Below are 13,559 nucleotides of genomic sequence, written 5' to 3' on the forward strand. Positions count from 1 at the left end.
TTCCAGCTAGAAGTCCAGGGCACAGATCAAGGCTGTGCCCCGTTTGATCCAGTGCTGCTGCGGCTTGTCTGTAGGGATCTCCACAGCAATCACGTAGTTGGTGGAGTGGCCAGTTGTGGACAGCGTGCCTGTAACGGGGGAAGCAAGGGCAAGAGGGTGGTACTGCAGCCCTTGCTGCTGCAGGCTGACCAGGGAGTCCCATACAAGTGACCCCATGTGAGACCCCCTGTCCCATCCCCATGCTAGGTGACAGGCTGAGCAGGGCTGGGGGAAACAAGCTTGTGGATTTTCAGGTGCGGGCTTGAGGAGAGCCTGGCCAGAGGCACTGCTGCATAGCCAGGGTGCCTGGCTGCTCTGTCCCCATGACTACAGAAGGAGAAATCTTTGTCTTCCTGGATGGTCTCCGCCAACAGTGCCTCACTCCATGCCACTGTGTGGCAGGAGGAACTCCTGCAGCCCCTCCTGGGCTGCCCTTCCTAGCTGCTTCTCCAATCAGCCTTGCTTCTGGAGCTTTGTCTTTAGGGCACTTACCTGCACGAGTGAGAGTCTTATAGATTGGGCACAGGTAGGTGCCGGTGGCTGGAGGCTTGCGGTTGGGGACAGGAAGCAGCCAGATGACGGCCATCTCTGTGTAAAGCTCCTTGGGGCGTGACTCCGCTAGCTGAAATGCAGCAGGGTCCCAGCGGGCGCCTTCAAGAAACAAGCCATGGATGTAGCAGCCTTCGTTGGGGTGGTGAGTGAGCTCGCTCACCGACTCCTTCATCACCTGCAGAGGACAGCAGGCCCAGGGCCCTGATCAAGGTGTGTCCCTGGAGGCTCAGCCCCAAGGATGCCGTTAAGCTGCTCTTAGTTAAGTTAGCCCTGCCAAATGGGAGCCTGCCCCAGCTCTCAGATGGGCTGGGCTGGGCTGGGTTTTCCAGCACCTCACATCATGAGGCTGTGGGGCAGCCTGTGGCAAAGCCTGTGGAGGAGGATGTGAACAGGTCTGGGGAGGTAGAGAAGCCTCTGCTTGCCTTGTGGGGGTGTCTGAGCACAAAGGGGATGATGGGGTCCGTTGGCAGCTGTTCACCTCTTGGGCAGGTCAGGGCTAGAACTGCTGCCTTTGTGGCCTTCTAGCAGCAGATTCCAAAAAAGTCCAGAAAAATCCAGAGCCTCTGGCTGACTTACTGACCTTGAAGCTAAACGAGATGGTGTCAATGGAGATGACAGACTTCCTGGCAAAGTTCTGCAGTGTCCCGGTGAGGAAGGCCTGGGGGAAGAAAAACCCGCTGATCCAGAAGACAGAGGGGATCCCGTGGCTGATCCATTTCTGCAGGAATCCAATCCGCTGCACCAAGTCGTTCACCCAGGATGCCAAGGGCTTCAGCGACGGGTAGGCCTGTGGTGCATCCATAGAGGAAGGTGAATGCAATTCCATTGAATGCAATCAAAGACACCGTAGCTCTTATGCCCCAGTTGCTCACAGCTGGCAAGAGCTCAGGGATTCATCCAGCCTGGGGCTGGGGACAACTGTGAGCTGCATGAGGCAGGAGACATCTCCATGCCACGGGAGCAAGAGCCAGTTCCATGTGAGACAGCCCAGTCCAGCTGTGGTGGTTGATGACCTGTTCCCCTGGTGGGGTGAGCTCCTGCGGGCAGCTGGGCTGGCTGGGGCACATACCTTAGCATTCCACACCTCAGGGACAGTGCTGTTGTACAAGCTACTGGCCATCAGCTCCAGCTGAGAGGACATCACGACCAGGCCCTTGAGAGCTTTCAGCAAATCCTTCAGTGTCTGAGCAATCACCTCCAGGAGCCTGTTGTACCTACAGAGAAAGAGCAGAGTGCCGCTGCAGTGGTTTATCCAGTGAAGCTCCTCCATGTAACCCCCAGCCCCATTCCTCATTAATGGGGTCTCATAGCTGCCCCCCAGCCCTGAATTGTCACTGTAGCAAATGGAGACACTGATCAGTCCCCATAGGACAGGGATCAGCTGAAGGTCCTGGGTGGGACAACACAGTTGTTAGTGTGGCTGCCAACCCCACTGCTATACTCAGCAATGAGGTTCTTCAAAGGTGGGTGGGAGCAGCAGCCTGAACATCTCTGCTGCTCCCCAAGGGACCAGCCCGTTGCTGGTGCAGGACGTGATACCACAGGGGTTTTACCTGATCACCTCCTGTACCAGCACTGTGTTCATGGACTCTTCGTAGAGCAGCGGGTATTTGTGGATCACCTCCTGCAGGTTCATGGGGGCAGGCAGCTTTGCCAGGATGTCCTTGGAGGTCTCCTCCACGAGCTGGAAGGAAGGCAGCATGTGGGTGAGCATCCTCCTGGCCATGGTTGCCGAGAGCTAATGCCTAGAGGGCAGTGCCACTGCTGGCACCCAGCAGGCAAGGTGGCACCTGCTGGGACCTAGTGTTTGTGCTCGCTGCCTGTGCTGGGCTCTGGCTGCCAGAGCACTGATGGGATCAGGGCACCCACCTCTTCCCTGCTATGGCCTCCCAGTGTGAAAGTCTTGGGTTGCAGCTGTATAATGGCCCCCAACAGAGCAAAGGTCTCCTTTTGAGTGAAGGTGATGTTGGCATTGTCATGTAAACCAAAGAGCTCCGGGCTGTCGTTGAGCGGCAGGCTCTTGATGTACTGGAGATAGCCCTGGAGAGGAATCAGCACAGGCTATGAGGCCAAGAGCACACTTAAAAAAAATAAAACTGCGGTGCCCCTTTGGGTTGCTATGGGCCTGGCTCGAAACAAATTACTAAGCCAGTGTTGCTGGATAAAGTAAACTCAGCAGACTCAGTTGGGAGATATTCCTTGTCTTGGTGTTTGAGATTCATCCATCTGACTTTTACACAGCTCTTTGTCCCCTGACACAGCCAGGAAACACAGCTCGCAGCTTTGAATTAGGGATGGCTTAGGTGTGCCCAGAGCAATGCTTGCTGATGCAGGACTCAAGCTGCTGGCAAGGCTGACGGACTGGCAGCTCCTCTGAGCCAGGTTTGGTGGCTGAGTGGAGGCCATGGCCATGGTTTGTGATCTGTCTGGGGAGTTAAATTGCACTTGTGTAGAAACAAACACACCCTGTGAGAATGGGCAGCTTGGCAGTGAGCTTCCTGCTGTGTCTCCTGCAGAGCTCCTAGGGTACCTTAGGGTACTTTAGGTATGTGATGCCAAAATGATTCAGACTACAAAAGCTTTCAGTTGTTGAACTCTGGTGATAGCTGCTACCACCTCCTGTGCACAGGGACAAGATTTTCCTCCTGTTGCTTCGAACATGCAGTTTCCTGAAAGCAGCTGAAGATCCCCAGGTTCTTACAGACTTGTGTTCCCCCAGGGAACTGGAAATGCAGTGGGTTTCAGGGAGTAGATCCCCTTTGCACTATGATGAACCCACTGGATCTATGAACTGCCATTTGTTACTTGAGTACTTACGTTGAGGTCAGAAGAGGGACTGATCTGCTTGTAGATCCCCGATTGGGAATAGGCAAACTCAGGAATTAAAACCTCAGGCCTGTAGAAATCTTCCAAAACACTCACAATGCAGCGCCTGTCCCAGTCGTCAGACACACGGCCGCCGTAGTTGATCTCCCCAGCTGTGTACTTCAGAACCTGTGAGGGACCACACTATGGCTTTCTGACCTGCACGAGCATCAGGAGCCTGTTCCCTCCACAGGAGCGGCCAGCTCACACACTTACCTTGTATGGGATGTCTGTGTATTCACTCAGGAACATTTGTAGCTGGCTGATGCAGATGTGGAGGTCTCCATCTGTGAACTCATAGGGGATGTTGAACCCCAGAGGTCCAAACTTTCTCCTCTCCAGCATGTTGCCATGGAAGAAGCAAAGTGACAGCAACAAGGATTTAAACTCTGTGACCTGTAGGCAGGGGAGCAGGGATAAGAGGTGCTCAGCTTGGGAGGAGGCATCCTTGGACGGAGTCGGTTCCTGCTGGGACCCGGCAGAGGAGATGTCCTAATTCAGCAATGCCAACTGGACCCTGGAAACCTCAGTCAGGCTGCTGTGCTGGGGAAGGCTGTGGACCACTCCCTGGCTTAGAGAGTCACAAGTGTCTTACACAGGCTTCTGCAATCCTGTTGCTTCTGTTTCTCAAAGTGAAACTTATTGGCTCATCACAGAGTAGATGTGGACTTACGAGAAATATCACCAGCCTTTAGCACATGAGAGCTCTAGTGGAGAGGAAATCTGTGCCTGGAGAGGAGCAACATCCAGGTGGAGAGCACACATTGGAGCAGGCATGGACTGGGGACTGCAAACCAAAGCACGACCTGTGCCTTACCTTGGGGCAAGAATTCAAGAATTCATCACTGAAACTGATGTAGGACTTGAGCAGGTTGGCCCTGACCCCATGGGGGGGCTCGATGGTCATCTTGGAGCCATTCTGGAGGATGGACACAGGGAAGTGGTTGCTCGGTAGACTGGTGAGCCAGAGGCGAAAGTCCTGATGCACCTGGAAATCCAGAAGGCAGCAAGTGCTCAGAGTGTGCAGGCACAGCCACTGCAGCTGCTCCTGCACTGACCCTCTGGTTTTATGGGGAACATGCGGATGGGATTGAACTAGATATGCGCTCCTCCCAGGGCTCCAGCCTCCTGCCTGTTATCCTCAGAGTGGGCAGTCTGCTCAGTAAAACAGCTCACCTTGCTGCGGTCAATGCCCTCGACGAGTCTCTCCAGTGAAGGCATCCAGCTGGGGGCCAGGTGGCAGTTCTGGAAGAAGACCCAGTTGCCCTGCTCCATAGCACTGTGCATCATGGCTTCAGCACGGGGGCCCTGAGGAGGCAGGTGAAAAGAGCTCAGAGACCCTGGTCCATTGCGGGTTGTGCCCTGCTGAGCTGGACAGGGAGACAGCTGCTGGGTGGAAGGACAACTTTCCAGAGTTACAGCCTGGCTTTGTCCCCATGGCTCAACTGGATCTTTGCTGTCTGATGGTGCAGCAAAGGCCCTTTTACAGCTTTTGCAAGCCTGTGTGGGAGGGTGGAGGGAATGGAAGAACTGGGAATGGATTCACGAAATTAGAGGGCTAGTTAGAAGTTATAGTATAGGGGGAACTGCTGCAGTGGAGTGGCTCCTCCAGCTAGCAGAAGGCTGGTAAGTAAGTGTCCTGGGGCAGGAGGGTGTTTTCACTGTGCTGCAAGGGTGTTTGACCTACTTGGAGCTAGGTGAGATTGCTGGGAGTGCCAGCAGGAAAGTGCTGCCCCAGGTGGGAACCGGCAGTTTACCTGGCCTTGGCCCAGAGAAATGGCAAAGAGCTTTTGGGAGAACTTCATTTCTTCAGCAAACTTGTAGAGGCTGGCAGCGGGGTCAGTGCCTGGGGACAGCACAAACACCAAGGGGGTGGTGGCAGTGGACTCCCTGAAGATGACTGAGAGGTCAGTGGTCTGCAACACAGAAAGTTGGTCAGAGCAGAGGGGCCATAGTGGCAGCACCTCCTCACCCTGTCTGGCCTCCAGCTCCTCTCCAAGGCACTGGTGTGCTTTTGAGTGCCAAAGGCAGAAACATGCTCAAGAAGGGCCTAGTGCAGCTCTCCAGCAGCATTAGGATGAGGGCAGTAACCACTTTCCTATTTGTCATTCGAACTCTTCCCTTGTATGCCTGCACTATCTGCTCCCTCCCCGTGTGATTCAACTGGTGGACATTAGGTAGGATATCCCTCATCTAAGCCGTAAGTGTTTCCCCAGCTGTGGGAACACTGGCTGCAGAGAGGCACCAGCACCCTCATTGCAAGTGGAAAATGCTGACAGCCCATTTCTAGGAAGCTCGAGGCCTCCTGCTCTGCTGCTGGCCCCACCAGTGCTTCCTTTTGGCTGGTTACCTGCGGCTCAATGAAGTGCTGATCCAGGTTCAGTGCCACAAAGTCCTGCATGGCGTTGGTCATCTTATCTCCCCGCAGACACCGCAGAACGAGCAGCTTCTGGAAGGCATCAAGCTCGGCTTCCCACTTCCCAGGCAGGGGCTCTCTGCAAAGCAATTGGGTGCATTTTGGGGGGGTGATGTGCCAGAACCTGCAGCTCCCCCAGAAGCACCCAAGTTGCCTGCAGGCAGCCATTGGGGTTTCAGAAGAGACAAGGACTTTTCAGTTACTTGGCTGAGGTGGTTGTCTGCAGCTTTGAAACCATCAGCAGGCAAACCAGAGCTGTTTCCACTGCGGGAAGCACCAAATACAACTGGGTTAAGGCATTGTGTGGCTCTGACTTGGGCAAGAAACATGCACGGGGAAGGGCCACTCTTGAGGAGACAAGGCAATGCCTCATCCTCTCCCTTGTGTGGCACTGCACTGGGAGCAGAGACAGCAATGTGGCTGTATTGGCTCCTCTTGCTCCTCCCAGGGACGCCATTACCTGCTGGGTGCAGGACAGCTAAGCTGACAAAGCAGGGGAAACTTACCTGTGAGGTTTGGGGCTGTCAAAAATGGCCCTGAACGCTACAAGGTTGGCTGCAAAATCATTGGCAAAGCCGGAGAAGTTCTTCAGGCTGCTCAAGGCCAGGATGTCTCCCCATGCTCTCTCGTACAGCCAGGATGGAGCTGGGTTCTCCCTCAACTCCTTTATGGTCCCTCCTGACAGCAGGTACTGCCACTCATCCTGCGAACAGGATAGGACGTCGTCATGGATTACAGCCTACTTGCCTGGGCCTGAGGCACGTGGGTTTGTTGCCATATCCAACTAAAATCCTGTAGTAACTTTCTGGCTGCCTCTCCTGCCAGGTGTGTGTGTTAAGGAGTAAGTGAACTGGAGGGTCTGGTGAGATCAAGATCACTGTTCAGCTGCCACTAGCTTTTCTCTGTCTTCTAATCCCTGCCTGCTCCCTCTGAACTTGCTAACCTTTGCAGCAGTCTGGCAGCAAACTGGCAAAAGCTGCAGGTGACTCAGGCTAGGCAGCTCTCCATATAGATACAGGGAAAGGTTTGAGATCTGAGTGAAGAGAGGCCCCAGGTTTGCCCACCTGCTTGCCAAGCCTGACCCCAGCCCCAGGGAAGAAGGCTCCTTTTCCAGGACAGCATGCTATTCTAGGGAGCTGAACAGGCTGGGCTTGAGTTGCCCTGATGGGATCCCATCAAAGAACCAAGGTGACTTGCTCACCATATCGATCTTCCCATCATTCATCAGAATCCGGACACAAACCAGGAAGGCAAACATGAGCTTGTGCTTCTCAAAGAGGCTACGGCACACATTGCTGTAGAGACTGAAGGTGATGTAGTTGTTGATGTTCACGATCCGGTCCTTCAGAGTGTCTGTAAAAAAGGCAACAACCAGACAAGGGTGGTAGGTGCTACGGGTGATGTGGAGGGTGGTCTTAGTTCCTGGTCATGGGGGGACACCTGCGTCCTGCCCAGGAAGCACAGATGCTGCTCTCAATGGCATAGAAATCCCTGTGAAAGCACAAGGCTGTGAGACTCACCACTGGAAGTCCACACTGCTCTACGGTAGCCTACATGGGCCCAGCCACTACCACCCTGGCTAACACACGCTACTGGGTGGGGAAAGTTGTCCCCAGCCTGGCAGCAGCAGCCAGGACCTGTGTGTGGAGGTGGCTCTGTAACAAGCAGAACCACACCATTACCTGGATGACGTGTACCTTGGCTGTGCCCTGGCACTAACATCCCTTCTGCCTGGTCAGACAGGGCAGCAGAGGAGTACTGGGGAAGAGAACGGAGGGCAGGCTGCAACCACATCTTCCCTTGCTGTGTGGACACTAGGGACAGCTCTGGACCATGCTGAGAGCCAATGCAAGCAGCCACATTTGCCTTGACTCTGCAGGTGTCCTAGATTCTGCTGCTGCCAAACCAGGAATGTGGGGTGAGGAAGATAGGAGGGGGCTGGTCTGGGCAGGCACCTGCTCTCTCGGAGTTACTGATCCCCATTAGGAAGATGTTGAGGAACCACTCAAGTGAGTACTGGTACATTGGGTCCACATTGGACAAGTCTGAGACACAGAAGTAGAGGATCTGTGAGCGGACAGCCACGGGCACATACTGCAGGCGAGTAATGTTGATGTCCTTCTCTGTCTGCTCTGCCACCATTACTTTGGCCTGGAGGACAGAAAGGACGTCATGGTTAGTGCAATGCTGGCAGGGGATGCACAGCTGCAAGGGGAGAGCACCTCCACCTCTGACCTGAATCTCTCCTGCCTTGAGCTTGGATGCCTTCAGCACTTTGATGAGCTCTAAGTCATCTACAGGGTTTCCTTCAGAAGTGCTGAGCTGATACAGAATCTGGTCTTCTATATCCTTCAGCTCCTGATGCATCTTGGCATTGCTAACAGTTAGCTGGTTTCTAGCTTCTTCTAAGTCAGGTCGCTCTGCAGCCACCACTTCTCCCAACAGTTGGTCTTCCAAGCCACTACAACAAAAGCCATGGAGGTGAGGGTGGGGGCAACGGGCTCAACAGTTTAAGGACTGTAAGGAATAAGGCTGAGCAGCATGGGCAGGTAATGGGGTGAGCAGGTACCTGGGTGACAGGGTGAAGTTGATGAGGGTGAGCTTCGTGGAGACCTCGGGGCTGTAGTGAGGGTTGGACAGGTTGGTGGTGATGTACATCTTGAAATCCTCATGGTAGGGGATCACCGTATCCCCCAGCTTCAGCACAGCATTGCCTTGCTGTTTGTAGGTCTGTACCGGACAGAGACACATACAGGAAGGCTGGGACAGCTACCTCTTGTGAGGGAAGGAATCCTGCTGTGCCCTGGGCTCTGCAGTGAGGAAAGGGTCTGAAGGGTCTCTGGACAGAGGAGCTCAAAGCCACCCAGCAGACCTGAAGGCCTGAACCTGAATAGAGCAGCTGTATTCCATGGCCCTGCCTCCCAGGCAAAGCAGCCTGCTGGCAGGAGACTGGGCTGTGCAGGAGGCTGCCAACATGTTGGAGCCCTGGCCAAGACATGGGAGCACAGAACAGGCGGCATCCATGCCAAGCCCATCACATCCCACTGCACCCTGGCCAGACGCCCCCTTACAGCCCAGCCAGGTGCCCACTGCCCCTCCTTGCCAAGGCAAGACTAGGACCTGTTTCAGCAGGACAGGCTCGAGGGCCGGATCTAGCTCCTCGCCGACATTCTCCAGCAGGAAGGGCTTCCCAAAGGTAATGGCATTTTCCAAACTGCTGAGGAAGTCCCGGTCGCTCAGCTTGGCCACCTCCAGGCTGTTCACCTTCTCCTGAAAGGCAGCAGGGGAGGGCAGGGTCCCTGCAGTGTCCTGCCCACCTTCATCCAGTTCTGGTGCATGGTACACCTCTCACTGGGCTGATTTAGCTCCCCAGAGCAGCAGAAATAATATCTTTTCTTGCTCAGCTAGTTTTTGGCTATTTTGGCAAGTTTAGTCCATGTCACCAGGAACTAGAGACAGCTCAATGAGGCATCAGGAAAGGGGGGGAACAGGGAGAAGATCCTTCAAAGAGCTATACAGAGCCCCTCACTGGTAACTCAGAGCTTGTTTGCCTGTAAAAGTGAGAGCAGGTGGGTGGAAGAAGCCCTCAGGGAGCAAAAGAGGAGCAGCTGCCTGAGCCTCCCACCTGACCCTTCAAAAGAGCAGTGGGTGCCTCTCTAGAGGAGAAGAAGAGTTGGTCTGTGTTCTCAGCACTCTGACAGCAGGGACTGTGCTCACTAGCCAGGTAATGCTACCCTGATCCCTTCTGTCCTAGGGACCCTAAAGGCTGTTATGGGAGATGCTAGTGTTGTTCTGTGTGTTTTAGGGGAAGGATGTAAGGCCTCCAGGATGCTACTGAAGAGCCATAGTGGGACTCTGATGCCTCCCTTGTTTACAGGAGGGCCCCTTCTGCCTTCCCAAGCAGGGAAATCCACCTGGGATGAATATGGATGGGGAGCCTGTCTGGTGCTGGGGAGGCTGGGCTGTGACAGTGTGGGGTCTTGCAGCTCTAGAGCCCAAAGCCTGAGGCTGCTCTGTGCATCTCCTAACAGACAGCTGCTTTCCCTGTCCTGGCAGACCTGGCTTTCCTCCTCACAGCTCTTACCAGATTCTTGATCCACTTGTTTGCTTGTCCTTGGGGATCTATGTAGTGAGTCCAGCGCTGGGAGAATTGTGTTATTACTCCATTCTCCACGGACAGGGTGTCGTTGGGTAAACCAGCAATCTAATGGGATAGCAAAAGGTGTTGGGAACACCTAGTAGCACAAGACAGCTGACCAGAGAGAAGCCCTTGCTGCCCTGGTCCCAGTGTGGTGGATAGGTGATAGTGGTGAGGGTACCTCTAACAGCAGCTGAGCCCAGAGCTGCAGCTCTGCCTTAAAGTGGCTGAGCCATGGGACAGAGCTGTGCTGGCAGAGTTAGGCTTGGGCAGGCTACGGCCACGGCTTTCCTCTAAGCTTGTGGTTTGTAAAAGGGAAGGAAGTCTTACAGGTTAAGGCTGATGCCCTCAGAGCTGCTGCTTGCCCGGGTTGCTGCCAGGTTCTCTCCTGCTCATTGCACAAGGATCCCTGGCAGCAATTCCAGCTCTACAATGTGGAGGCACTCAGTCATTATTGAGCTGTTTGGTTTGGGGTCTGTCCTTTGGTACAGGTGATCCTACTGAGTGGTGAGCTGAGTGTTTTAGCCTTTGCCTCAGACACCTTCAATTTAAGTGTTGGGTTTTTCTGCAACTTGCCTGCCAGGAGCGGATTTCCATGGGGTCTCCAAGGGTGCTGATCAGGTTTGGCTCCTTGGTGTGAGGAATATTGTTTTCTGACAGCTGCCTCAGCCACTCCTTGCACAGTGCTATGCGGTAGTGTCCCTGTCATGAGAAGAACCATCACACCTTTTAGTTGCAGCTAGTCTGCTCTGAGCATCTAAACCCTCTTGTTTCCATTAAAATGGGACCCTGTGCAGCCTCTGGTACAGAGAGAGATCTGGGAGGGATCTTGCACCCTTTTGCCCTATTCCTTTCTCCAAGCAGATCTGGCCAGGACAGCAGAGCAGCTAACAGAGCCCGTTGCAGGGAGCATTGCACACTTACTGTAAAAGGGCCCAGGTAGGCCACAAAGCCAGCTGCAATCAGCATGTCCCCAGTGATGTTGCTGATCTTGTAATCCAGGTTCTCTACAGCATCCTGCCAGCGCACCTTCTCATCAGCCAGGCTGTTTATGAGCTGTGGGATAAGTAGCACACGTGAGAGCTGTGGTGTAGTCTAACCTTGTGCCCTGGACCTGCTGCTCTCTGGATAATGCTGCAAGTGGCTTTGGTGACCAGAGGTTGCAGGGTGGCCCCTGCCATATCCTGAATTCTGTCCCCAGCTTTGAGCACTTAACCCTGGGATTACTGGGCTGCTCTCAGCTGTCCTGGAGACTTGTTTCTGGCTGAAGAAGCTGTGCACAGGAGGACAGCAGCTCTTCACACCAGTGTCTGGCTAGCTTAGCTTCCCCTGTCCTGTTGTGCTGCTGAGATCTGGCCAGGCAGGTTCAACCTAGAATTGTAGTGAGTTGCAGGCACACTTTGCCACTGTGCTCCTTGACCTGAAATCAGGTTGTCTTGCATAAAAAGGAGGAACCCAGCTCTGTCCCTTACCATATCGGCACGGCCCAGTCTCTGCTGACACTGCTCACACTTAATCTCCAGCTCTTCCTTCTTGGCCATGCAGATTTTGTACTTTGCTTGCAGCATGGCAATACCACCTTCAACCTCCTTCAGGTGATCCTTAGCTTCCTCAAGGACCTGCTGAGTGGCATGCAGGTCCTCTTCTGCCTCCTGCCAAGCTTGCTGGGGAGATACACAAGGAAACTGGCTATTCTGGGTGTGTGGCCAGGCTTGTCCCCAAAAAGCCAGAGACCTTGGAGCAAGAGTTGGTTTTCCATAAAACCACTAGCTGATACTGAGATTCTTCCCTGTATGACAAAGGTTGACCTGCCTAATGCCAGGGGGATGTTCTGCAAGACCAGGAATAAAAGAGGGGGTGAGGAGAGCATTTCTGCATAGCTCCAAAAAGCCAAGAGCTTGTGCCAGCTTATGCAAGTTCAGGATGTGGCCCACTGGTGAGCAGGAGGAAAGCTTCCTCTGCTTGCCCCAAAATAGTAATAAATAACTAGCTACACTTGGAGATGATTAAGGCTGAAACACTAGTGAGATGTGGGAATGCTTTTGTAAGTAGTTTCTGCTGAGCCAGGAACTCGGCACTAAGAACAAGCTATCACTTCTGTCCCAGCATATTCTAGGTTCATTTATTCTCATTTATTGTGTTAATGGGTTTTGAAGCTTTGGCTCTGCTAAGGCTTGGTCTGAATATTATGTCCTGATCTGTAGAAGGTGGTGACTCTAGCATCCCCTCAAGAAGGGGGCTGCTAGTACTGCGTTCCCTAACACCTAGAGCAACTGGGTCACATTGGCTCTTACCCGCTTGGGCTCCACAACCTTGGCCACAAAGTGGTACTTGTGCATGGCACGCACCCACTGGCAGATAGAGGTGCAAGCTTTGGAGACCTTGGCAATGGCAGCTGGCTGAAACTCCTCACTGTCAATGTAGGGTTGGATGGCCCTGATCACAGTGTCTGAAATATTGTCCTGCAAGGAATGGTGGGAGAGAAAGGAGATCGGTGATCAGGGTGCTAGACATCTCACTGAGGAGGGTGTCAAAGGGCTTTCCCCCATGGCTACAGCCTGCCCTGGGACCTGGCAGGGTGGTTAAGGCATTGCACTGGAGCAAGAGGAATCTAATTGCTGCGTGGCATGGGAGGCACAACTGTGGGACTAGGTAAATACCTTCTCATACCACTTCCATCCAGTTCCTTCACACAGAAAGAGCAGAGGGAGAGAAGGGGAAGACCTTCATGTCTCTGTCCTCCTGTTGCCCCAGGCAATGAAGTGCAGCCAGCTGGCTTGAGGACTTACAGGTCAAATACATCCTTGCCCTCTGCTGCTGAAGGGTGTTGCCTACAAGGAGCTTTAAGTGTCATTGCTGTGAGAAGGATCTCTGTGAGGCAGCACCTGATCCCTGGCCACAGCCTCCCTCTGCCATCACTTACCTTATCGTACTTAAACAGACTGTCCAGGAACTTCCCTGGGTCCTGCAGAAGGCCCCTGCCTGGCTCCCAGTAGTCATCCACCTTGAAGCCTAGTTTTTCTCCTGCCACCTTTTTGGGCTTGATTCCTTTCATAATGCAGACAGCTTCAATCACCATCTTCACACCAAGGGGAGGCCGCTGCATTGCTCGTACCTTCAAAACCCAAATAGAGAAAGTGAGTTGGCTTGAGAGATGGGGTGCTCTTCCCTCAGCTGGACCAGGGGAGACTGGGACCAGAGGCAGAACATTTAGAAGATGTGATGCACAGGCAGGAAGGACAGAGGGATTTGAAGGGAAAGCTGGTTATCAGAAAGGGCACAGAGCAAACTATAGGTAGGCTGAAAAAGCCTGCCCTGATGCTCTGATAGGTGTATCTTACAGGCTGAAGAGGCCTTGGCAAAGGAGCTAGATCTGTATGGCCCTGAGGAGGAGGCTGTATGGAGATGGAGCATGGGCAGGCTTTGTTCTGTGGGCTCTCATTTGTCTTGTACTCCACTGTAGCAATGCTGCACCCCATGAGCTGGTCTGCAGGACTTGTGGAGGGACTGCTTGAGTGTCTCCCCAAGCAGGCAGCTAGGAGGGCTGCT

At 53.8% G+C, this 13,559-nt stretch overlaps 1 protein-coding gene across 1 annotated transcript in view; it reads right to left on the reverse strand.

Moving 5' to 3' along the window:
- Nucleotides 1-6: 6 nt before the first annotated feature.
- The window catches only part of DNAH1 (dynein axonemal heavy chain 1), a 71,482-nt gene continuing 57,929 nt past the window's right edge, over nt 7-13,559 (reverse strand). Inside the window, exons 55-78 of the mRNA XM_086470654.1 lie at nt 12,934-13,125; nt 12,305-12,472; nt 11,483-11,674; nt 10,935-11,066; nt 10,587-10,712; nt 9,957-10,076; nt 8,993-9,142; nt 8,442-8,602; nt 8,108-8,333; nt 7,828-8,023; nt 7,074-7,225; nt 6,379-6,575; nt 5,807-5,951; nt 5,214-5,372; nt 4,633-4,764; nt 4,274-4,444; nt 3,673-3,852; nt 3,409-3,585; nt 2,461-2,631; nt 2,145-2,275; nt 1,661-1,805; nt 1,172-1,378; nt 532-766; nt 7-128 (exon numbers count right to left, since the gene is read on the reverse strand). Coding sequence (XP_086326780.1) covers nt 7-128; nt 532-766; nt 1,172-1,378; nt 1,661-1,805; nt 2,145-2,275; nt 2,461-2,631; nt 3,409-3,585; nt 3,673-3,852; nt 4,274-4,444; nt 4,633-4,764; nt 5,214-5,372; nt 5,807-5,951; nt 6,379-6,575; nt 7,074-7,225; nt 7,828-8,023; nt 8,108-8,333; nt 8,442-8,602; nt 8,993-9,142; nt 9,957-10,076; nt 10,587-10,712; nt 10,935-11,066; nt 11,483-11,674; nt 12,305-12,472; nt 12,934-13,125 — 3,987 coding nt within the window. The remainder of the gene's footprint in view (nt 129-531; nt 767-1,171; nt 1,379-1,660; nt 1,806-2,144; nt 2,276-2,460; nt 2,632-3,408; nt 3,586-3,672; nt 3,853-4,273; nt 4,445-4,632; nt 4,765-5,213; nt 5,373-5,806; nt 5,952-6,378; nt 6,576-7,073; nt 7,226-7,827; nt 8,024-8,107; nt 8,334-8,441; nt 8,603-8,992; nt 9,143-9,956; nt 10,077-10,586; nt 10,713-10,934; nt 11,067-11,482; nt 11,675-12,304; nt 12,473-12,933; nt 13,126-13,559) is intronic.

This window comes from Leptosomus discolor, chromosome 9 (genome assembly GCF_034619465.1).
Source record: "Leptosomus discolor isolate bLepDis1 chromosome 9, bLepDis1.hap2, whole genome shotgun sequence".
NCBI lineage: Eukaryota > Metazoa > Chordata > Aves > Leptosomiformes > Leptosomidae > Leptosomus > Leptosomus discolor.